The 26013-nt window shown below is 50.8% G+C and overlaps 1 protein-coding gene across 1 annotated transcript; it reads left to right on the top strand.

The window, feature by feature from the left end:
• The first annotated feature begins 13759 nt into the window (after positions 1-13759).
• On the top strand, positions 13760-14394 carry LOC112269914 (testis-specific gene A8 protein-like). The gene is made up of 2 exons (XM_024457424.1): positions 13760-14222; positions 14300-14394. The coding sequence occupies exons 1-2, from the start codon at positions 13760-13762 to the stop codon at positions 14392-14394; spliced, it is 558 nt and encodes a 185-aa protein (XP_024313192.1).
• The last annotated feature ends 11619 nt before the right edge of the window (positions 14395-26013 follow it).

The raw sequence follows: 26013 nt of genomic DNA, 5'->3' as shown, positions 1-26013 counted from the left end.
CGGCCCCTGTTCAATCAGCTCCGGGGTGGCCACGTCGAGCCCGAGCTCCTCCCATTCCACGGAGACCGCCTCTCACCATTGCCCGGTGCTCGAGGTGTACACCAAGCCACAAAGAGTTTCGTCCTTGTCCACCATCCAGATCACGCTGAATTCCGTCGACTCCTCCTCCTCCTGGGTCTGGGGCAGGAAGAAGGGTGTGCTCCATTCGGACAACACCCCGTGAGAGATGCTGTCAGGGACCGGGGGGATCATGACGTAGCTTTGGCGTAAAGGGTCGCAGACGACGAGCTCGGTGAGAATCGGGGCCTCATCGTCGTCGTACAGATCAATTACAAACGGCTGCTGCTGCTGATGGTCGAGGAGGTCGATGAAGGAGCGGAGGTCGGGGATCGGGGCGAGCAGGAAGCGGCCGTCGCGGGCGGCGTCCATGGCGGACCAGCGGGAGTGGGTGGAGAGGAAGGCGAAGCCGAAGTCGGCGGAGGCGAGGGAGCGGGCGGCGGGAGGGCCGGGTTGAAGGAGCCGCCGCGGTCGAGGAAGTCCAGGAGCGCCGGGCCGTGGCGGCGGCGGAAGCGGGCGAGGAAGCCGCCGTCCTTGAGGTACCGGCTGAAGGCCCTGCAGGCGGCGGTTGCGCGGGCGAGGTCCTCCGGGGCCGGGAGGTGCAGGAGGATCTCCTCCACCAGCTGGTCCGGGAGCGCCGTGAGCCGCGATTCTTCCGACGCCATGGGGGGCGACGGGAGAGGCGGCGGCGGGGGAGGAAGGGGGAGGGGTGTGTTGGTGGGTGGGCGCTAGGGCTAGGGTTTGGGGGAAATGTACGGGAGAGCTCTCGCTGGCAGCCGGGCAAAGGATCGAGCCGCCGGTTGCGTGTGTGTTTGCGGGGAAAGAGGTTACTTCTGCAGCGCGAGTTTTTACTTCGTATTCGTCTCCGCTTTTACCTGCCGGAATGGGACTTGGCTGTAAGAAATCTTTAACGGGCCGAGCTTCCCGTCAAAAAACCCAGTTTCAGGCCTTCTGATGCTGATTTTGAACGCTGGCTAATACTCCCTCCGTACCATAAATGAGACACGCAGGCATTCCTAAATTTTCAATTTGATTAATTAAATATGTATGTTTCTTGACAAAAAGTACACCATTAGATCCGTTATCGAAAAAACTTTCAAATGGTATAATTACTTAATTATTTTATTTATATTTAGTTAGCTAAATTAAAAATCTAGGGATGCGTGAATGCCTCGTATTATGGGACGGAGTGAGTAAGTTTCATTTGCGGCCTGTAATAAACAATAATGATCTTTAGACAGGGCTGCATGTTTCGGTATATGCATGCTCCCCTCAGGTGAAACTGAATGTCTGAGACTCATTTTGTTTTTAGCGTGAAACTGAAGACATCTTCTTTTCTTCTTCTTCTTTTATTCTGAAAGGGAGTACGGAATAGTTGAGGGCGACAGTGAATTGACTTGGCCATGCGATGGTAATTCCCGGCCACACGCATCATGGTTTACAATGCATTGCCTCCGTAAATCAAACTCACGGCCGGGATTCAATTCGTTTCTGATGGGCTCGGCGCTTCTTCCACCATCTACCATGCAGATTTCAGATGTAGCAGTTGCTCTAGTTCTTCGCTGGTCGTTAATTCCTTGGTGTGTCAATATGTCATCGTCTCATGGTCCGGTGATCTTCTGTGGATTACTTGTTCTTTTTTTTTTCGACAGGGCGCACGTGCGGCAAACGGGTCATGGGTCTTTGCGCGGGCCCGAATACGCTTGGTTACAAGTTGTGGTCAGGCCTAAAATGAGAGAGAGACAACGAAGAAAACCCTAGCAGCCGTTGTCATTGAAGATTGTCTGTTACCCTCGACTCCGGCTGCCGTCTTGGCGATGCGAGGTGAGGGAAATCTCGATTTCTGCTAAGATTATCCACAAGTGTTTGCTTATATCATGGTTTTGATCACCAACGCGATGGCGAAGGTTGCGATGTCGTCTCGAATAAAGGTACTCTGGTTTTTCTCTGCTGCGGGGGTGCCTTAGCGGGCGTTGCCGCGGAGCCAGAGAGTTTTAGTGTCCATAGATTCAGTTTACCCGATATTACATATTTTGGGTTTGTGTACTTGCATGTCCGTTTATACGTATCCGTTGAGGTTTTGTCAGTGTGTCGTGGTGATTTTGCTGGTTTTATCTTTTGTAGTTTTGGAATCCTTCTCTGGCATTCTGGTGAGGATCTTGCGGTTCGACGACCTGTACTTTTAGAGGATCATCCCCGGCCCAATTATGTTCAACAGTCACGACTTCTTATCTTTTTGGATGAGCGACTCAAGAGGCTTTCTAAAATCTTTGAAAGTAGTCAAATTCGTGCAGGGTACGAGTGATTGTTGCCGTTCTAGTCTGATTGCAGTTTCCATGTGGAAGCCTTGGCAGTATTTCATTTTGTAAAAAATGATATCACGGAAAATATGTCTTTAAGAAATTTCATTGTAATTCTTAGTTATAGAAATTATCTTGTAATCTTTAGAGTCTACGATTCAATATGTTGTACTTGTAATGATTCTAGAGTTTGAATATAAATTACGGGTCATTCTTAAAAAAGAAAAAGAAAAAGTTGTGGTTAGGCGGCTTCCATCGATGCGAAGGAATCGAGGGATCAGGGCCGCAAGCAAGTGTTAGCCCATGTAAGCAGGGGGTTGGAATGGGAATTTGGGAAGTGGTTCTCCAGGGTATTCCTTTCAGGTTTTAGCTGCCGAAATGGGCCTTGGCCGGAAGTAATCAGTAACAGGCTGGGCCATCCGTCGAGACCAGTTTCTGGTTTGTACGTGGTACTGATGCTGGGGAAACGCTGGCTAAGCGCGGGTTTAATTTGCGGCCTCTAGTAGTAGTGATCTTTACACAGCACTGCATGTTTCGGTATAGTAGTAGTCTGAAACTTTTATGTTTTAGTGTGAAACTGAAGACATCTTCTTTTCGGTATATACTGCAACCACTAGCTACTTCCCCGGCTTAATTAAACTGTGGAAATCCTCGTGCTAATTAATCTTGGTGAAGGAGCCCGACGTACGTCGTCATCATCATCTGTGTCACGGCCCGGCTCGAATCCGCACGTTCGTGGCACTACTACTAGCAGCTGCAGTACGACTTAGCTACTTGGTCGCTCGATCTCTTTTTCCATGCACCTTAATTCGCTCACTACATGCATAATCCTGGGAATTAAAGCAAGCATTTGCATGTGATATTCACCTTAACTCCCTTGAATTAAACGTGGTTGATCGAGTCGGGTCTGTCTGAGTAAGTGGCAAAAATCTGATCAAGTGGCCTGATAGACCAATTGCTTCAAGATCGAATGCTTGGCTTGCTTTGGGCAAGGACATGATTAACAGCTTAGCCCTTCTGGGTAGTCGTCCGTACGTTTCAGTATTTCTTTTCCCATCGTATAGTTTTTTTTTTCCTTTTCTCCAGAAAGAGGATGAAATCCCCGGCCCTCTGTACTAAAATCCAATCATATGCGTATTCCAAATTTCTCGCCTGAATGAACCGTAAATGTATGGGCGTTCAATCAGTCTATTATATATACTACCACAGGTAAAATAAGTTGACAAACCCAACGTTATAATATTGCACTAATTTTATAGAACTGGAGTACTGGATTCTTAATTAGGAGAGAACAGTACAAAAACATCCAATAATGAATAAACACAACCAGTGTCGTCAAAGCAAACATTCAAACTTGTTCTTCCAGCTGTAATATGAAGGTTCAGCATATAATAGAAAAACAGTATCTCTAACAATTCCTGCAGGGTGTGTCTTCTTCGAGTAAACGAATGGACATACATGCAATACACTTATGTCTTCATTTTCTTCCTTGTCATTAGCTTCATCCCATCAGTTGTTGCTACTCGTTGCCTCCAACAACTCCAAACTCTGAAAATAAATATCACTCGCTACCTTCGAAGAGCTTTACCCCAGAACTTCAGCTAAGCGCGCCTCTTTTTTCTCCAGCTTCTGTCTGCACCATCAACCGAATAATATTAAGTCATTGACCATGTATGTTCAGAAACGGGTCAGATGCCAGCTTGTTCTCAAAACAAGCTTCATTGCACAAGTATCCAGAAGATACCAACAAGTTCTGCAGAAACCAAGCATTTTTCTCGTTTTTTGAACTAATGCAATTATGTTCTAATGAGTGCATGAACATCGTCAGGTATATTTATACAAATCTTGATCTGATTCCAACTCCGGAGTCTAAGCATACAAAATAAAAGTTCAGCAAATAGATAAGAATTTCCAGCTCAATCTGTAAATGTACATGAGCTAGTTCACGCACAACAAGGATAAAAAACTATAGGCCGGTCTTATATATCGCGCTAGATATAACATCACAGGCAGATGCACAATACATAATGTGTAGTATTGGTGGCATTGGTCTGAACTTAATTTCAAATATTGACCTGCAAAATACTTGCTTCTATGAGCCTAGCATTATAATGCAATCAATACAAGTTGGAATATATATAAATCCAGGCACAGAGGCCTGTAAAGATAAATATAAATGAATTCTGAAAACATTATGTCATACAAAATAGGAAGGTTTAAATTGCAGAAGTCGTATATTTTCCAGCAGCGCGTAACATATTTCTCGTTAGGTCAACTAATTGGGTGGGATAAAAATCAGGTTGTCTTGGTATAGTGACCTCATGTCATCAATCAAATAATGAATCGTTGTACGTACTTGAGGTGCACTTTGGAAGACTCGGATCCAGACAGGTGAAAAGTTCTAACCATCTCAAAAACAAAAGATAAACAAATCTGGGTGCCCCGCCTCTAATTATTTTTACGAGGTTTACTTCAAACCAAACAGCTTGTGAGTAGCAGGCTTATAGATATGGGATTGTACCAGTTAGGAAGATTTGTTTCAAAACAAAATCGTGAGATGAGATCATAGTGTGAAGATGAGCAAAAGAGAACTTTTGTGCCCTCACATATCTATGGATAAAAAAGAAGTCCACATCCACTCATGGCTATTCAGTTTCGAGTGCAACTATCATTCTAATTTAACATTGCAGCACATACACTCATGGTTTTTCCCAAAAGAAAGGTAAGCATTTTCAGAGGTGAGCGAAACTCTCCAAATGTATATATAAACTGGATCTGTAACATATAAAAAACGTTTCCTCATAAATAATTGATGAGATCGAGTACTTTTGTGATTTAACGAGGCATAAATTAATAGTGGATGGCAATTGGAACAACAAGACAGCAAATGATAATTATGTTTCTCATGTATGATTCTCTTAAAACAACAATCTATATATTATATACTATATACTGGGCCTATATTAAATGTATGATTCTCTTAAAACAACAATCTCATGTATGATTCTCATGTAACATATAAAAAACTATTCCTCGGAAATAATTGATCAGATCAAGTACTTTTGTGATTTAACTAGGCCTATATTAAAAGTGGCCGGATGGCAATTGGAACAACAAGACAACAGATGACAATATATTTCTCATGTATGATTCTGTTAAAACAACAATCTATATACTAAAAGCAATATGAGGGGTACCGAGGGGATGCTCCATGCTGATCCACACAAATAAATTATTTAGACACTTAGATCTTATATCTGATGGTCAAGTTTAATGTGGCGAGTTTATCTGATGGGCTAGGGAGAAAACTTCAAAGTGGTTTGAGGCCCACATCAGACCAATATGCTAACTAAGCCAAATATTTTATTTCTATGGTGTCAAACGCAATACACCGCCGTTATACGATAAATATGAGCTACGACATGACAACCTTTTTCAAACAAACATATCATGGATCACGAGAATATTAGTACTAAGCTCACTCAATTCGCTAAAACCTTTATTTTGCAAACAAGATTTATTGACGGGCATTAAAGGAATTATAATTCTACATAGCAACACATGATCCTAAATTTATCTTTGGCTACTAATTAACATCGTATATGAGCAACTGGCTAGAGAGCAAATGAAAAGTACTCAGTACAAATCAAATATCGCGACAAAGTCAAAAACTAAACGACTACCTCATGATTTAAACTTGAATACAAGTACCGATAGCATAGTCATAAAACTTTAATCTCGCATGATGATTTTGAACAAAAATTACCTACTGATATAGCTTGGGCATACACATGACTTATCGGTGCAATCAAGTGATTGGCCAATCAAGCCTGCAAACTTTTTTTTTGTTACATATGTGATTTATATACCACACATGAACAGTCACCTTAGGTAAGGACCACCGTCTCGTACGTGATCTAAACTTTAATTCCGGATGCACAACTAGTATCACCTCAAACAATTGATTAATTCAATGCAAATATTGATCAACCTTCATGTTGTGAACTAAAATTATGGACTACGGTGTAAAACCCCATAAGAAAATAACATAGTGTCATATGCGAGACACGATATACTTTCCTACTTCTAGGTGTAGTGTGATCAGTTAATTCTAATCTCCAAGATATATGTTTTTTTAGCTCTGACTATATAGCGACAAATTATCCGAAATTTATTCGAGTGTATATGTGTAGGAGTGCGATTTCCTAATTTTGTGTTTTCAACAACCAATCATGCTCATGATCTGGGACACAAGTTTTATTTTCATACTGGTCTAATAGCACAACAAATGACACACACCTATCATTTAAACATGCATAAAGATATTTCCCGCGTGATCTGCGCTAGACACCATGCTAGTTGGATCAACAAGACACAAGTGACAATACAAATAACCGCTATATATAAACAACAATTGCTACTTGTAATAATTAAATATCAAACATAGCTGAGCAGATTTTACCACTTCATAATGCCGATGGAGACAAGAATGTCGGCGGGAAGTTTGTGTAGACGAGCGCTCTGCCGCCGTTGTTGCGACTTAAACCACAAAACCTCTCCGGCTTCAGTGTATTGACATCGATTGAGAAGTATCCCCTAGCAGCCGGCACCTCATGCGGCCATCCTAAGCCCCTCTCTAGGATCAAAAACCTCTCCGTTGCAGCTTTGATAGACTGGTAACGTTCAGAGCCTAGCGGGATAGTCTTCTCCACATGCCACTCGCCAGACCCCGTCTCATCTATGTTCTGCCTGATGAAGTAACGTAGTTCCAACACACCATCTTCATAGTCACGGTGCACAGCGAACAAGCCAAGCCTTCCTTCCCCCCCCCCCCTCGACGATAGCGATATCCTGCATGTCCTCCATGTCCAATCCCTCCACCAGCACGACGTCCCGGACGGATAGATCCATGCTCTCGGTGTCGAGGACGATGAGCACCATCCTGTGAGTCTAAGCCGAGAAAAAGTGCCAGTAGAAGACCCCGTACGCGTAATGCCGCGTGAGGATCGGCCCCTGTTCGATCAGCTCCGGGGTGACCACGTCGAGCCCGAGCTCCTCCCGTTCCACGGAGACAGCCTCTCGCCATTGCGGGTGTGGGTGGGGAGGAAGGCGAAGCCGAAGTCGGCGACGGGGGAGGTGAGGGAGCGGGCGGCAGGGGCGGAGGGGTGCGGCGGGAGGGCCGGGTTGAAGGAGCTGCCGCAGTCAAGGAAGCCCAGGAACGCCGGGCCGTGGCGGCGGCGGAAGCGGGCGAGGAAGCCTCCATCCTTGAGGTACCGGCTGAAGGCCCTGCAGGCGGTGGTTGCGCGGGCGAGGTCCTCCGGGGCCGGGAGGCGCAGGACGATCTCCTCCACCAGCTGGTCCGGGAGCGTCGTGAGCCGCACTACTACAAAACAGTGTATATGTGACGAGTCATCAGTGACAGTGCCGTGCTCGCGCGTCACTGATGACCCCTCATCAGTGACGGGCGTACCACGTCCGTCACTGATGACGCCTCATCACTCACGAGCATGCATGGCCCGTCACTGATGACCACTCATCAGTAACGGGCGCGGGAAGCCCGTCACTAATGGTTTTTGTGAAAAATAACAAAATTCACAAAAAATACACATCAGTGGCGGGCTTTAAATGTAGCCCCGCCACTGATGACCCCCAGAGACATTTGTAGATTGAAAAAAATCATAACTAATTCATAAAAAATCAGAAAAATGTGATTCTTTCTGCTAAAGTCTAATTTTTTCTTTCTTAACGTAGTGGAACAATAATATCAGATGTTAAAATTTAAAAATTGACCTATGTAGTATAAACTTGTTATTTCCCATAGTTAAAGTTTATTTTTAAACCAAATGACCAAAGTTTGTCCAATTCCACGTCATAGTTCATGATAATGTATCCATTTTTTTGCCCAAATGTGCATCTTGTCATGACAAACAATATTGTGCATCTCCTCTCCCGATGCCTTCTTCTCCTACTCTCATCCCTCTGCTCTCATCTCTATCTCCCCGCGCTCTCATCTCTCTATCTCCCCTCTGCTCTCTCCTCTCCAAGTCCACAACGCCATCTCTCTCCCTCTACTCCTCTCAATCTCTCCTGCCCCACCGCCTGCAGGTCACCCTGCCGCCGCCAGCCCCTGCCACGCGAGCCCCGCCTCCGGCCTCGGACGCGCACCCTATCACCGACCCCTCTGCCCGCCACGCCGCCGGATCCGAAGAGGACGCTGCTGGATCCGGCCATCTTCCGCCGCGTTGCCGGATCCTAAGAGGCCGTCGCTGGATCCGGCCATCTTCAGCCGCGCCATCGCCGGATCCGGCCGACCCCGGCCAGCTCGTCACCGGATCCGGCGACCAAGATGCCTCTGCACACCGCCGGTACGTTCTCCCCTCTCTCTCTGCCCTCCGTTGCCCCTCTGTTCTCTCCCTCTCTCTCTCTCTCTCTCTCTCTCTCTCTCTCTCTCTCTCTCTCTCTCTCTCTCCCTCTCACAGTCACAGATGGTGGCCACCAACCGCTTGCCGCATCGACGCACTGCCAACTCTGGCGCCAACCACTTCCCCCTCGCCATGTAGAAGCAGATCTAGGAGCTGGGCGATTTTTTCATGATTTTTGTTTTGCGATTTGTTCCTCATTGCTGTGTAATCCTCGATGCTTGATCTGTGATTTGGGAAAAAAAATTCTATGATTTGGGTGATCTGATATGGTACGGTGGAAATGGCAGGCCTCTAGCCTACTTTTTTTTTTAAATCGTGAAAATAGCATCACTGTCGGTCGTGTTAGACGCCCGCCACTGATGATGGTCATCATCAGTAACGGTCAGAGCGCCCGCCACTGATGATGGTACATCAGTAGCGACCGTTACTGATGTACCATCATCAGTAACAGGAAGTTAGTAACGGCGGCCCCGTCCGTTACTGATGCTGTTTTTCGACCGATACTGATAAGCCTTGGCTGTAAGAAATCTGTAACGGGCCACACTGTCCGTCGAGCGCAGTTTCAGGCATGTAGTACAGATTTTGAACGTTGGCTAAGTACGGAGTACATCTTGGATCTCAATGTCTTCGCTAGAACTGAGGTCGCTCGATCCTCAGGAACAAAAGAGCCCGACATACTTATATTACGTCGTCGTCATGTCACGGCCCGGCTCGACTACATGCATCGTCTCTCCTTTCCACGCGCCACGGCAATTGTAACACGTGAGACGAGCTGTCGGAGGGAGCTAGCACTACCATACCACGTGAGACGAGAGCTAGCAGCGAACAAGGAGATTCAAAAGGGGGGGCAGATAGGCTATGCTCCTGTGAAGATTATCGATAGAAGAGACTGTAGGACTTGGCATGCATTCAAGAGTGATTCTTAGCCCTGTGAGCTAGCTAGCCGACACTATACCACGGACGAGTTTTGGTGGCATTTTGGTGGAGGCATTTTCTTAAATAGCCTCAATTACTCACTATGGAAGGCTATTTTATGAGATGCCTCCAAAAAAACAAGAAAATGGAGGCAATTTTAAGAGAATGCCTCGACTGTTTTTAATAATAAAGGCATTTTAGAGAAAAAGCCACAAAAACTTTGGACATCAAAGGCATAATAAAGATAAGCCTCAAATGATTTAGTTATCAAAGACATTTGGGAAGAAAGCCACGGATCCAATCTTTCGGGAGGTAATTCGTAAAATTCCCATAGTAACATATGGAGCCAATTTCGATAAAAAAAAAGCCTTCTAAAGTCTAAGTTTTGCACAAATACCCTCTAATTTTGATGTTTCTCCAAAATTACCCTTCCATCGAGTGGATTAATGCCCGTAGCATATACTCTGTACGGTCATTTCTGAGCTCCAAAATTACGTACTTCCTCGCACACAGCCCCGATGTGCTCCCACTCGCCGCCGTGTTCCCGCCCGTCCCTGAGCCATTGTCGTCGAGACATAGCCGCCATCTCTGAGCTCCCGCCCCTTGCCTGCTTGCCCCTGTCTCTGAGCTCCCGTACCTCGCCCCCGTGTATGAGCTCTGGTTCGTCGCCGCCATCGATAAGCTCCTGCCCATCGCCGAGCCACCGCCGTGCTCCCTGTGTCGCTCCGCCCGTCTCAACACCACTAGATCCTCCCTCCTCTTGCGGTCTCGCCTCTGCTCGCCTCCATGCCCAGCTTCTCACGCTCCCTCCCCTCTGGTGCATCGCAGCCTCTTCGACCCCTGCGACTTCGGCAAGTCCCTCTCAAGCTTAGACCAAAAGGAATCTTACCGTCCCAATTTCTTCTTGATTGGCTTCGTCCCCAGTCCGCGAGGTGCAAATTCTTCCTCCTCTTTGTCCCTAGTCGATCTGTGCTGATTGATTTCTTTTTGTTTTGTTCATGACATTGGCTGCACACAAGGTATTTGTGATATTGCTTGTGTGGCCACCAATGGTTATACACCTTGTCATCCAATAGTTACATTGTGTAGTAGTATTTTCTATACAGGCTGATGGGTCATGGAATTGGGCAAGTACATCATCTGGCAAACGAATGCAATGTTCGGATCGAAATTAATTAGTTTTATTAATTTAGAACAAGCTTGTTTTCCTGTACTGCATAGTATAATATGATGTACAGGGGTTCTGTACTATGTAGGAGTAGTATGTTACAAATACATGAGTTGATCAAGCTGAATCTTCCTGTTGCCTGTAGTCAGGAAGCCTTGCATATATATCAACACATCCCTTTTGCTTGTTTGTTGCATCAAGCTGTAGCTAAATGTCAACCAAGTCTCATCTCGCATATAAATTACCTAAATCATAACGAGCTGACGTTCGATATGTTGCAGTTCTGCACGACCGATTTTGATCGGTTGAGTGTCGTAGCACAGGGCTTTGACACCGGGGGCCTGCGGGGGGGCCCTTTTAGGTTCGGCAGGGGCGACGGGGATCGCTCCGGTGATCACCGGCGTGGCCGATGGCGTACGTGACCTGCGGAGTACAATACAAGCACATGCACGCACGTTTTACCCATGTTCGGGCCACCCGGAGGTGTAAAACTCTACGTCCTGCTTGTCTGAGCTTGTATTACTGAGAAAACAGCTGATTACAAGTTGCCGGGGGAAGCCCCCAGGGATGATCTCCTTTTGGCTAAGTGTTTCTTTCTACTTCTGGCCACTGCCAGTGTTGCACTACGAGTTGGCCCTGTAAACGAACCAACGAGCTAACCAGAAAGAACCCTACAACTCGCTGAACCGAACCCTTTGACCGTTGATGGGGGTCCTCCTTTTATAGCCAAAGGGATACCACAGGTGCCACGGTGCATGGTTTACAAGTGGTGAGCAAGGAGCTTGGGCAACTCCTCCTCGGTGCGCTGGCATGCTTGCATGAGCGCCAACCCCGCTGCTAGAGGTCTAGAGCCTAACGAATACGACTGGACAGCCACTGTTCGTCCGACTAGACGGATAACGCCCCTCCTGTCGGCTCATTAAATGCGCCGTGCGGCTCACTCCTTGCCTTGGCGAGACTGCACACTGGGCGCCCAGCGTGCGCCCGCGTGGCATTTTGCTCTGCTCGCTCGGCCCCGCCCTCACGGCGGGGACCTGCGCCCGGGAACCCCTCCCCCGGCAAGTGACTTCCCGGGGGGTGCCCAGGCTCCTTCGCCCGGGAACTCCTCCTCCCGGCAAGTGACTTCTCAGGAGGTGCCCAGGCGGGAATATTCCCCGAAGCCCCGCTAGCCCCTCTGGGCTGGTAGCTTGCCGGGCAGCCTGTACATTGCCGCCCGGGTGAGATCCTCCCGGGAACTCAGCGATGCGACCCACGCGTCGCGCAACGGTGGTACCCCGGGTGCCACTGGTGCGACAGTAGCCCCCGGGCGTGGGCCAGCAACACCTGTTCCCGGACGAACTTTTCCCAGGTCGGTTGCCGGGCTACGCCCCAACCGACGCGTGGGTCCCGACTCGCCTCGGGCCCGCGTCCCTTCGTCGTCCCAAGTACCCTCCCCCTTAAACAGGGAAGTTAAGGCCACTCTTCGCATTATCCCTTTGATTAGCAATTATCTCAGCGCGCCCGTAGGGTGCGGAACCGGCCGTTACCAAACGGCTGAGTGCTATAAAGTTTTTACTGCTGTTCCAAGGGGAAAACACTTTGCTTCCCAGCCTTCGTCTTCCAACTCTTTCGCATCTTGCGCCCAAGTGCTTTGCTAGCTTCTGCCTCCGCTCCCCATGGCGCCCCCCACCACCAGGAAGGGAAAGGAAGGGAAGGCCCCGAAGAGAGCAGAGGCTAGCAAAAGCGAGGCGGCCGCCAAGGCCGCCGCCGACAAGGATCAGCAGAAGCGGGCAATGAGGGCCACGCTCGCCTTTTACCGGCCCGGCTACAACGGCGAGGCACTGGCCAAGATCCAGCACACCGTTGCCTCCAGGTTCAACGAGCACGGGGAGACCCTGATCCTCCCCGCGGGCGCCGAGCACCAGGAGAAAGACTTCCGAGTGTTCGGGTGCTTCCTCCTCATCGGGCTGGTGGCGCCGTTCTCCCTGTTCCTCCACGCGCTGATGGAGTCGTACCAGCTACGAGTGGCGCAGCTTCACCCCACGTTGCTCTTCCTCCTCGCCACCTTCCAATTCCTCTGCGAAGCATTCGTCGGGGTGATGCTGTCGGTGGCATTGTTCCGGCACTACTTCTACCCCCGGATCGATAATGCGAAAGCGATGTCGTCGGGGGTGGTGTTCCGCGCTCGCGACCAAATGGAGTCCGAGTTCATCGTCCGGTCGGGGAAGAAGATCGAGAAGGAGTGACGGGGCAACTAGTGCTGGGTCCGGGTGGAAGACCCCCAGGAGTTCATACTCTCGCCCACCGAGCTGCTGTAACCCCACAGCGGCTGGCAGGACAAGTACCACCGAGATGCCGATCTCCTCCCCATTGTGGAGAAAATTAAGGCTTTGCGGCTGGCGGGGCTCACCGATGTTGACGTGGCCCACACCTTCATCACCCGGCGCGTCGCGCCGCTCCATCTACGCTCCCGGCCCGCGTGGATGTACACGGGTCCCGAGGACAGGACACGCCTCTACCACGAAGGCGTGGACCAGGAATCCCTCCAGGTGTGGGTGAAGGGGATCTCCGGCGAGGACCTTCCCGCTACGGGGTTCCTGCCAGGGGTCATCCCCCTCCACGCCGGTGTCGCGGGGCTCAACGACATCGTCGCCTCCTTCCCGCCCTGCAACGAGTGGGGATTAATGGATGACACCCCCACTCGAACCCCTCGCGCTCCCCCACCGGCACCTCGCGGGAAGCAGGTGCTTGAGGAGAGCGGGGGTGAGTCAGAGATAAGCTGGCCCTCCCTTCGGTCTTCGGATGACAAGGGGGGCCAGCCTGCCACGTCCCAGGCAGTCATCCTTGTGGACGACGATGAGGAGGACAGCAACGACGCGCCCCTGATCGTGCGAAGATCAAGGGCGCTCGCAGCGACCATGGCTCCCAGTCCCGCGGCGGCGGCCGCCCCAGGGGCGTCCGCCGGTACTTCGGTGGCGACCGCACCCATGGCGGTCACCGGAGCCACAGCGGTGACCACCCCGGCAGCGACCGCCAGCGACCCAGCGGCGGCCACCTCAGCAACGGCCGCCAGGGCCGCAGCGGCAGCCACACCGGGGATGGTCCCAGACGCTGCGGCGACCTCGTCGTCGATGCCCGCGGCAACCCCACGGGCACCCACGGCCCTGCCCACTCGAGGGGTCTACCGGGGCTTCGCGCTCCGGCGCAACCCCTCAAGGGCCGATTCGCCAGCGAGCGCTAGCAAGAGGAGGAGGGACGACTCCCCGCCTGCCGCGCCGACCAAGAAGGCGCACGCAGACGCCGGCAGCGCTGCCGACCCCGCCGTCACCGCAATCACATCTGCCGGTGGCCCAACTCCAACGGAGGTGGCGCCGACAACAGGTACGGCTCATTCCTGTCTCCTTTGTTGCATTTTCGATCGTCAGTTAATCACACAACCGTACCTTCTCTTTTCGTAGGTGGTACTTCGCCAGCGGCAAGCCTCTTGGAGGCCCCTGCCGAAACAGAGGAGGAGGAGGTGGAGGTTCCCCCCGCAAGCCCAATGGCGCTGTAAGGTAACCATCCTGAGTCCCCTTGGCCGCCTCCGGGCAACTTTTTAACTTCCCGCTTCTCACACTTCCCGCTGCTACAGGCCTGAGCGCACCCGCACCGGGAGCGGGTGCTACTGTGGTTGACCTCGACCCGGACGTCGAGGTCACAGGGATGGCGGAGGAGCCGGAAGCGGCTCCCGCACCAAGTCCTGCCGCGCCGGCCACGGCAACAGCGGTGGTCACCACCGCCACCGGGATGGCACCAGCCCTCGCTGCTTGGGGAAAATCTGCCTGAGGGACGCCGTGGGGGGCCGGAGCGAACGGCGAACGCTGGCACCGGCGCCATCACAGCGTCCTCGCGACGACCCTCGCCTCTGGAGGCGCCCTCTGGAGGGTGCGGCAGGGACACTACAGCAGCCCTCGCCCCGGAGCCGCTCGCTAGAGGAGACGTGACAAGGACACGGCGGCAGTGCACCCGTCGGTGCCGAGCGCTGGTGGGATGCACCACCACCGTGTCTCTGCGACGCCCCTCGGAGTGGGCTCGGTTGGGTAATGCGGCAAGGGCGCGACGGCAGTGCACCCGTCGGCGCTGGACGATGGTGGCATGCACTACCATCGCGCCTCTGCGGCACCACCTACCTTTGCAGCCTCTTCCTCGGCTTTGCTCTAAGCCGTTCCATAGCCAGGACGCTCCTTTTATAGGCGCGGAGGGGGGAGGGGACTCGCCACCACACACGCCGGGTCAACACAGGATACGTGGCGCCCCGACCCTTGAAGTGCGGTACAGTCTTCGCCACTCCGCACGCCAAGTTGCTGTGGCACCCGTGGTGGCTCCCTCCGAAATCAGGGGCCTCGAAGTGCGGCGAATCCCTCGTGGTGCAGTCGCTCCGCACCACAAGGCGCTGCTACAAGCCGCGCCCCGTGGGTGGTCCACGGGCATTACAGTGCGTAAGATTCCACTTTTACCATGCATGTTAGATTCTTACCAAGTCCGAGATGCTGCAAAAAAAATTCGAAATTCACGAAAAACTCAAAACAACATGGATAATCTCCTGCCTCCTAGCCCCCGGACAAGGAAGGGTCGATGCCAAACTTGGATGTGAGGACTTCATTCCCAGACGCAGCGATTGTGTGGTGCACATTGCGGGGACGCCGGCAACCGCACGTCCCTGATGAACGTTGCGGGGAGTCCGGCAACTGCATGTCCCGTGATGCACGTTGCGGGAAGCCCGGCAACGGGTTTGTGTTTTCGAGGCTCCAGCAGCCCCCTGCTCACAACCAAGTAGGGAAAGACACTTCTGTGCACCCAAAGCAGGAGACAGAAGAAGGAGGAACATGCAAATAAACGACGCAATCTTAAAACTCAGGGAAAAAGCACTTATCTTTATTCACAATAACCAGTGGGTTACACACGGGGGTTTCCCGGCTACACTAGTTCGAGAGGTATGCATCGGCGGCATCACCTGAGGGTCGGGCTCCGCCGCTTCACGGGTAGAACTTGCGCAAGTGCTCAATATTCCAGCTATTTTGCACCGGCAAGCCATCTTCGGTTTCCAGCTAGACAGCCCCCGGTCTGGTTACCTGTACTACCCGGAAGGGCCCCTCCCATTTCGGAGTCAACTTGCTCCCGGCCTTCGTTCCTTGTATCCGGCGCAGGACAAGGTCTCCGTTCTCGAGCCCCCGGGGACGGACTCGTCTGTCGTGATAACAACAGCCCGACATCGAAGCTCTTCGATGAAGTGCAGATCGTCGACCCTTTGCTCGTGATCACCTGGATGATCACGAGCTGAGAGTCCCCGCAAACGACCAGGCGCTTGATGTCGAGGGCGATTGCCGCCCGCAACCCGGCGAGCAAACCCTCGTACTCCGCCGTGTTGTTGGTGGAGTTCGGGAAATCGAGTTGGACGGCGAACCTCAGCTGGTCCCCCGTCGGTGACTCGATGACGACCCCGGCGCTAGCTCCCTGGAGACTGACCGCGCCGTCGAAGTAGAGGATCTAGTGGCCTTCGTCCAGCCTGCCGAGCAGGCTGATCTCTGGCTCCTCCTCTTCTACGCTCGTCGACGTCCACTCGGCGACGAAGTCTGCCAGGGCCGCACTCTTGATGCTCTTGGAGTTGGTGAAGTGCAGATCGAACTCTGACAGCTCCATCCTCCACTCGACCACCCTTCCGGTGGCTTCACGGTTGGTGAGGGCTCGCTCAAGGCAGAACCCCGACACCACCGTGACGCGATGCGCCTGGAAGTAGTGGCGCAGCTTGCGGGACGCAAGCAGAATCCCTAGGAGGAGTTGCTGCACCTGCGGGTACCTCGTTCGGGCGTCGCGCAGCACCGTGCTGACGAAGTACACTGGGTGCTGCACGAGCTGCTTGTGCGGTGCTGAAGTTGCGGGCTCAGGGGTGGTCCCCGGGCCCGAGGCGATTGTTGGGGGCCGCGCTGCCCCCTGCCCCGCAGCCTCAGTCCCCGGAACATCTTCCTCCCTCTCGGCAACCAACACCAAGCTGACCACCTGGTCAGTCGCTGCTAGGTAGAGTAGCAGCGGCTCGCCCGGCTTGGGGGCGACGAGGACGGGTGGCGATTTCAGGTAGTGCTTGAGATCCTGGAATGCCACCTTGGCCTCGGGGGTCCACTCAATCGGGCCCTTCTTCTTCATCACCTTGAAGAAAGGCAGGGCGCATTCGCCCAGCCTTGAGATGAAGCCGCCCAGCGCGGCAACGCAGCCGTTGAGGCGCTGGACAGCCTTCACCTTAAGGGGAGCCTCCATCTTCTCGATAGCTTCTATCTTGCGTGGGTTGGCCTGTATCCCCCTGTGTGAAACCAAGAAACCCAGAAGCTGGCCCGAGTCTACACCAAAGGTGCACTTCTCAGGGTTCAGCTTGAGTTTGATCCTGCGGAGGTTGTCAAACGTCTCCCGCAGGTCATCAATCAGCAAGTCCCCGCGCTTCGATTTGATGACGATGTCGTCCATGTAGGCCTCCACGTTCCGGCCTAGCTGGGGTCCCAGACACTCGCGCAACACGCGCTGGAATGTTGAACCCGCGTTCTTCAACCCAAAAGGCATGCACGTATAGCAATAGCAGCCAACCGGGGTGATGAACGCTGTTTTCTCCTCATCTTCGACTGCCATCTTGATTTGATGGTAGCCGGAAAAAGCATCCAAAAAGCTCAGCAGATCGCAACCAGTAGTGGAATCAACTATTTGATCAATGCGGGGTACAGGGAAAGGATCCTTGGGACATGCACGGTTTAGATCAGTAAAATCTACGCACATGCGAAGCTTATTTCCCACCTTGGGTACTACTACAAGGTTAGCTAACCAAGTGGGGTACAGAACTTCCCTGATAGCCCCAGCAGCCTTGAGCTTGTCCACTTCTTGCTTGATGAAATCCTTCTGCTCCTGCGCTTGCCGGCGGATCTTCTGCTTGACGGGGCAGGCGTCCGGGCGCACCGCGAGTCGATGCTCAATCACCTCCCTGGGGACTCTAGGAAGATCCGACGGCTCCCAAGCGAACACGTTGGCATTCTCCTAGAGGAAAGTGATGAGGGTGCTTTCCTATTCAGCGGTAAGGTTCGCACCGACAGTGACGGTGCGTTCCTTGTTACCGGCTTGGAGGGGCAGCTTCTTCACCTTGGCGGCCTCCACCCGGAGCTTCTGGCCCTTGCCAGGGCATGAGATCGAGCCTGCGCTTCCCCCAGCAAGCTCTTGCGGGGCAGCGTGGGCCTTGTTCATTGCCGGGCTATCGCCCGGCGAGCCTTCGTCTCCGGCAACATCCTCGTCACCGGCGTCAGCTGCGGTGGCGGCCCTGACGACCTCGCCGACACACCAGGCTGCGTCCTTGAGATCGCACCTGATGGAGAGGACGCCGTACACGGAAGGCATCTTCACCACGCCGTAGGCGCAATGGGTCGCTGCCATAAACTTGATCAGCGCCGGCCGACCAAGGATCCCGTTGTAGGGCAACGGGGCGTGCGCCACGTCGAACACTATGTGCTCGGTCCGAAACGCTTCCCGGGACCCGAAGGTCACCGACAACGTGATGCGCCCCGGGGGGCACACGATCCCGGGGTTTACTCCCCGGAACGGCTCGGTGGCCCTCAGTTGTTCCACCGGCAGCTGCAGTTTCTCCACCAACCTGGCGGACAGCAGGTTCAGCCCCGCTCCGTTGTCCACCAGAACCTTGGTCACCATCATGTTGCTGATGATCGGTGAGACCACGAAGGGTATGACCCCTGAACCCAGCTGCCGTGCTGGGTGGTCCTCAGCGCTGAAGGTGATCGGCACATGCGACCACCTCAGCGGCTGCTGCGGCTCCGCGTCCGGCAACAGCGCGCGCACATCGCGGGTGAGGCGCTTCACCGCGGTGTGGGATGGGAGAGCGTAAGCTCCCCCAAGGATGCAGGCGACGCCGCGAGGCTCCTGGAAGCCCGGCTCATCACCGCCGGTGCAGTCGGACTCGCGCTGCTCCTCAGCACGAGCCCTGTCTCGTCCCCGGGGAGGGGGGGGTGCTCCCTGCCGGCACGGGCTTGGCCGTGTCCCCCCTGGACTTCCTCTCTACCAGCATTGCCGCCGGCGGGCCTCGGCCCCGCTCTGGGGTTGTTCGGGCAATCTCGAGAGAGGTGCCCGATGTCGCCGCAGTTGAAGCAGGTGCCGGCCGCTCGCCGCTGCTCGCGCTGCTGCTTGATGCCTTGCAAGATGTGGCAGTCTTGCACGTCGTGGGTGGAGTTGGCGTGGATGGGGCAGCGGGGCGCGTCACCCTGCCTGCCGCCAGACCCGCCACCCGGCGAGGCCTTCTTCGCGGGCCTCGCGGCAGCCCCCGACTCCGCAGCGAGGATTTGCTTCCCGCTGCGCTTGCGGGAACCCTTCTTCTGCGAACCCTCTCCTGGGCTCGTGGCGCTGCGAGTTCGGGCGCTGGGCGCCCTTCCTCGGCCATGGCACACTTGTGCACCAAGGCGTATAGGTCCTGCGTCATCCGGATCCGATGCGTGCTCAACTTCTCACCCATCTTGGGGTCACGGACGTTGATGGCGAAGATGTTGATGATGGCGGCAGCCTCCGCCTCCGGGATGGAGTAGGAGAGACTGGAGAAGCGGTTGACGAAGCTCCGCAGCGTCTCTCCCGGCTTCTGCACTACAGTATGCAGCTCCGCCATGGTTCCCGGACGCTTGTAGCCTCCCTGGAACGCGCTCACAAACTGCTCGCGCAGGTCGGCCCAAGTGGCGATGGACCCAGCGGGCAGGTTGAGCAGCCAGGTTCTCGCTGATCCTTTTAGGACCATCGGGAACCAATTGGCTCTGACCTTGTCGTCAGCGCCGATGGCATGCATCCCCAACATGTAGGTCAGGAGGAAATCCTTGGGATTCACGGTCCCGTCGTACGTACCGAGTGCGGGTGCTTGGAACTTGCGGGGCCATGTCACCCGCCGCAACTCGCACGTGAACGCGGTGCAGCCGTCCTCGGGGCCCATAGGAGCATCCTCCTGCTCCTGTGGGCGCTGGCGCTCTACCTCGCGCCGGCGCCGGCGCGCAAGGCGCTGACGCAGATCCTCTTGCTGGCCGGCATTTAGGATGCCGCGCGTCACCTCGCGTGACGGTGGGTGACGAGTCCGAGGATCCCTCCGGGTCCCCGCCTCCCTGGCCCCCCTGCGGGGGAGGATTTTCCCCCTACAGCGAGGCACGAGGCACATCTCCGCGCCCCGGATTCTGCCCGCGGCCCGAGCCTGCCGGGCCGCATTCGCCCTGTGGCTGTTGGGCGGCGAGCGCGAGGAGCGCGTCTAACTCAGCGCTCCACACCTCGTGCGCCGGCGTGCCCTGGGTGGCTCGTAGCGCACCATGACACGCACGGCGATGATGGCCTCCGCCGGGGTTTGCGCGAGAGGCTGCCGGTTTCCCGAACGGCTGCCCTCCGCCCTATCCTCGGACATCCTCGGCTGAGCCGAACGCGAGCCGGTCGGTGTCGCCCGCGACGCCCCGTGCTCCTCGTGCGGCTGCTACCGCTGCTGCGGTTCGTCGGCCCGTGGGCCACCCCGCTGCAGGGCGCGGGCGGCGTTGCAACCGCTCGCGCGGCGGGCTCCGATGCTGGGAGCCGCCGGCCCTCTCGACCGGTTGTCAGCCGACGGTCGAGGAGGCGGCGGTGGCAGCTGTGATGGCTACACTCGGGCAGGTTCAAGGTCACCCTATTCCTGCGACGTGCGGGGCCTGTCGTGTGACCGTGTGTGCGCCGCTGAGGTCGCACGCAGGTCGATCCTTGAATCACCAGCCCACTTGGGTGGCATGGTGGATGGCTCTGCCGCCGAGAATAGGACCGGACAGCCACTGTTCGTCCGACTAGACGGATAACGCCCCTCCTGTCGGCTCATTAAATGCGTCGTGCGGCTCACTCGTTGCCCTGGCAAGACTACACATTGGACGCCCAGCGCGCACCCGCGTGGCGTCGTTTCTCTGCTCGCTCAGCCCCGCCCTCACGGCGGGGACCTGTGCCCGGGAACCCCTCCCCCGGCAAGTGACTTCCCGGGGGGTGCCCAGGCGGGAAACTTCGCCCGGGAACTCCTCCTCCCGGCAAGTGACTTCCCGGGAGGTGCCCAGGCGGGAATATTCCCCGAAGCCCCGCTAGCTCCTCTACACTGGTAGCTTGCCGGGCAGCCTGTACATTGCCGCCCGGGTGAGATCCTCCCGGGAACTCAGCGATGCGACCCACGCGTCGCACAACGGTGGTACCCCGGGTGCCACTGGTGCGACAGTTGAGCTGCAGTTGCCGTCTGCATGCAGCGTGTTAGCAGCGTCCACTATGCGTATCCTCATCAGAACGTTAGCAAATAATTTCTTTATACTAGTCCGTTTGCAAGGTTTAAAATATTTTGTATATCAAACCGTCGGTCCGATTCATAATCCGTTTTCACTGGTTGCTTTGTATTGACGAGAGCTTTAGATCTAGATCCAATTTTGGTATGTTTTGCCAAAAAAATAAATTTGGGCACTTAAGTTACTAAATGATAATACGAAAATTACCATCCTACTTTGGAAAACTTGCCATGTGGTAATAGGATGGCAACTTCATTAACTATTGATGGGTAAATTTCATTCATAAGTTACCATTCTATTTGTACGAAGTTGCCACGTGGTAACTTGGTATTAACAGAGTGTCAACTTCATATATTATCGTGTGGTAACTTTTGACATGGATTTTTTTCGTCGAAACATACCAATCTGCGTGAAGTTATCACATGGTAACTTGTTAGTAACTTGGTGGTACTTCTATATATTATTCGATGGTAATTTTAATGGAGAAACTACCAGCCTATTTTGCTTGAACTTACCGCATGATTATTTGTTACTAACACGATGGTAACTTCATGCATTATTGGCTGGTAACTTATAGGTTGGGAAAAATGTTGTCTAAACATACCAATATGGGATCTACTTTCGAAGATCTAGTCGAGACAAACCTAACCGTGAAAACGGATCATAAAACAAGTACACGATTTGAGAGATAAGACATTTTGAAATTTCAAGTCTCAAAATATCTAGATGAAGTCATCAAGTTGTCCATTAATGCATGCATGCAAATAGTCAGCATGTTTTCTCAAGTGTACGCGCGAGATGAAATTTGTGGGCACGGTCGCGCATTAGCACATTCCTATAAATTATTGGATGCATTGTGTAGTATGATGTACTAATGGATGGCTTCTTATAGAGCAATATGGTTATAAATTAAGAGATTTAGGAATTGTTAGTTTCCAGTTACGTCCATTGTCTTGTGTTTTCAGTAATATTAGCAATATGATGTACTAAGAATGTGGAGTCCTCCTGTGTTGTATCATTAAACGAGACTTCAACCAATGCTGCAAACCAGAATAAAATCATGTGCCCTTGCAAGAATTGTGTCAATACATATTGGGCTAGTTTGTGTACATTAAGTTAGTCTTAAAATCTTCTTTATGTCTTTAATTGTAGGTTATATGAAACACTTGGTTCGTACCCTGTTGCGGCCTAAGGTACCGGTACCCTGCCATGATTAATCAGAATGGACAAGAAACACTTGCTCTTAAACACAATATAGAAAATAATTGAAAAATAATCTTGTTTTCCCCCAATTGTAGGTGACTGTGAACAATAAAGAGAATGTGGATCCTAGAACCAAAACATCACACACAGAGGTTGCCCTGCAAGGTAATTCAGGAAGTATGAAGGAAAAAAGAAATGAAGAAGCGCAAGCAGAGTACTACCGCAACAACTACAGGGACTGCTGTGTGTGTGGGGGATACTCTCTCAAATTGAAAGTGCTCCTCCTGGCAAAAGTTGCCTCCTAGGCTGGGCAGGAATCTTAGGACTGGTAGCTCACAATCACCATATGCAAAGGTATACGGCAACATCGTGCTTAAAACAACTTCACGGCTTCGACGTTCAAGTAAGTCACTGATTTTCGCAATATGTGTCCACTGTCAAGATGCATCAATATGTGTGATTGGTTCTTTCCTGTGAGGAGCTGCATCTGTTTTGTGCTTTCCTATTGGAATTTCAAGATTACTGTGTGCTGCTGCTCTACTTCTAGTTGCTGCCGGCCACTGCTTCTACTCTCTTCTAAGTTACAAAGCTTGTTTAGATTAGTGACCTGATATGTCTAGTTTTGAAGGAGGTACTAGTGCTAATTAAGATGAAATGTACCATGCTGGTAAGATCGTTTCTTTTTAAGTAATTACCTTTCCATTGTCCACACTTTTAAATTTGTCTATTTTATAGTTTTCTTACTATTCATTTACTGTTACAGATGCAAATGGATCATGAACGTGGATTGTAAAGATCAAGCAATGTAAACATGGTGCTCATGCCATTTTCACGGTCTATGTTGTTCATAGATCCTTGGCATGTTGTCTTATGTACTATGAATTCTTGGCCATGTATTGTGATGCATTTCAGAAATTGTATCATAAATCTTGGAATTTTTTGTAGTAGTATTTTTAACAATGCCTGAAATAATCATATATTGAAGGTTTTTATGTCGATGCCCCCATTGACTATTGAAGGCAATTTTTCAGTTTGACTTGAAAGATTATTGGAGGCAATTTTCAGTTTGCCTTGAATGACTATTGAACGCAATTTTCGTTTGCGTTGAATGACTGTTGAAGGCATTTTACAAAAAGCCTCAAAAACTACTTTCGAAGGCAATTTTTAGAAATGCCTTCTCCAACTTTCTTGTCATTTTTATAAAGCCTCCAAACACTTTTGAAGTCATTTTGCCCCCCTTTTTGAGGCTTTTCAAAATGCCTCCGAATCATATACATGGTGTAGTGCCATGAGAAATTATACGTATATAACTCCCTTGAAACGTGGTTGATCGATCGAGTTGGGTCTGCCTGACAAGTGACAAAAATATGATCAAGAATTGGCCCAATAGCTGGCTGGGGCAAAGGACATGATTAACTCTTTGCAAGATTCAAATATTTACTCCGTCCAACGAAAGATGTCTCAACTTTGACTAAATTGAAATGCATCGATACACTAAGTCATGTCTAGATACATCTAAATTTTGACAAATCTGAGACATCTTTTGTTGGACGGAGGGAGTATGATAATTTACACTGATCTTGCACTTTAGCCTTTCATCCGTAGCTACATCAACTTTCCACTGTATTCTCTTTTTTGCGAAGGAACTTCTACGAGTACTATACTTTGGGACATATTTCTTTTCCCATGCATCATATATTCATATGTGTATTCAAAATTTCTCGCGTGAATGAACAATAAACGTATGTGCGTTCAATCAGTCTATTTTATCAGTATATACTACCACACCACAGGTAACATAAGTTGATAAACCCAACGTTATAAAAATTTATATTATAAAACTGGAGAAGTACTGGATTCTTAATTAGGAGAGAACAGTACGAAAACATCCAATAATGAATAACCACAATTAACCAGGCCAGTGTCGTAAAATCAAACATTCCAACTTTGTTCTTGAGTAACATTATTAAGACCAATGACGAGCTCATTATTCATCAATCCACCCAATATGAAGGTTCAGCATATAATAGGAAAACAATATAGCCAACCATTCCCTGCAGGCTGTGTAAGTTTTCTTCGAGTAGACCAATGGGCATACATGCAATGCACTCAAGTCTTCATTTTCCGCCTTGTCATTAGCTTCATCTCATCAGATGTTGCTACTCGTTGCCTCCAACAATTCCAAACTCTGAAAATAAATATCACTTGCTACCTCTTCGAAGAGCTTTTAACCCAGAACTTCAGCTCAGCGCCTCTTTTTGCTCCAGCTTCGTCTGCATCATCAACCGAATAATATTAAGTCATTTTTTGACCATGTATGTTCAGAAACGGGTCAGATGCCCGCTTGTTCTGAAAACAAGCTTCATTTCACAAGTGTACAGAAGGGTAACAACAAGTTCCGAAGTAACCAAGCATTTTTCTCGTTTTTTGAACCAATGCAATTATGTTCTAAAGACTGCATGAATATCTGACTGCAACTCCATGGAGTCTAAGCATACGAAACAAAAGTTCAGCAAATAGATAAGAATTTCCTATTATGTCAAAAAAGATAAGAATTTCCTGCTCGATTTGTTCTCACGAGCAACAAGGGAAAAAGCTATAGGCCGGTCTATATATCGCGATAGCTAGATACAATATCACAAGCAGATGCACAATACATACCATTTGTACTATTGATGACATTGATCTCAACTTAATGTGTAATATGCAACTGCAAATACTTGCTCCAAAGAGTCTATAACCTTACAGTGCAATCAATGTACAAGTGGGAATACACAACCAGACAAATCAAGATAAGTAGACATAAAGAAATGGATCAAAAAAAGTTAGGTAATACAAAATCAGAAGCTTTGTAAATGCAAGAGTCAATATATATTCTCTATTAGCGTAACAAATTTCTTGTTTAGGTCATTAATTTGAGAGGAAAAAAGTAATCAGGTTGTCTTGATAGTGATCTCCTGTCGTCCATCAAATTACGAATCGTTTGCACCTTGGAAGACCCATATTGAGACAGCAGGTGAAAAGTTCTAACCGTCTCAATTAAAAGAAAAGATAAACAAAACTGGATGCCCCGCCTCTAATTCTTTTTACGAGGTTGATTTCCAACCAAATGTCCTGTGAGCAGTGATTTAGGCTCTTAAACATATGCAGTTAGGAAGATTTATTTGAAAACAAAATCGTGAGGAAAGAGAACTTTTGTGCCCCCATATATGTATGCATGGATTGAAAAGAAAGAAAGTCCACATCCAATCATGGCTATTCAGTTTCCAGTACAGTTATCATTGATAATTTAACATTGCAGCACATACACTCAGGGCTTTTCCCAAAAGAACGATATATGAATTTTCTAGTGGTGGGTGAAACCAATTATGTACTAAATCAATATGATCGGGTACGATTTAATGAGGTGGGTATATCTGATGGGATAGGGACAAAACATCAAAATGGTCTGAGGCTCATGTAGCCCAATATGCTAACTAAGCCAAATATTTTTCTGTATGGAATTGAACGCAACATACCGCGTTAGACGACAAATATGCTAAAACATGACAACTTTTTTCATTGTTTTTTTATGGATCACGAGAATATTAAGTAGTAAGCTCACTCAATTCACCAAAATCTATATTTTGTAAATAAGTTTTATT

The sequence above is a fragment of the Brachypodium distachyon genome, chromosome 1 (genome assembly GCF_000005505.3).
Source record: "Brachypodium distachyon strain Bd21 chromosome 1, Brachypodium_distachyon_v3.0, whole genome shotgun sequence".
NCBI classification, from domain to species: domain Eukaryota; kingdom Viridiplantae; phylum Streptophyta; class Magnoliopsida; order Poales; family Poaceae; genus Brachypodium; species Brachypodium distachyon.
This window is presented reverse-complemented; position numbering and strand designations above follow the sequence as displayed.

Coding starts and splice junctions, on each gene's coding strand:
- LOC112269914 (XM_024457424.1), top strand. CDS start 13,760: ATGGCTCCCAGTCCCGCGGCGGCGGCCGCCCCAGGGGCGTCCGCCGGT. Junction 14,223..14,299: donor GGAGGTGGCGCCGACAACAG/GTACGGCTCATT, acceptor CTCTTTTCGTAG/GTGGTACTTCGCCAGCGGCA.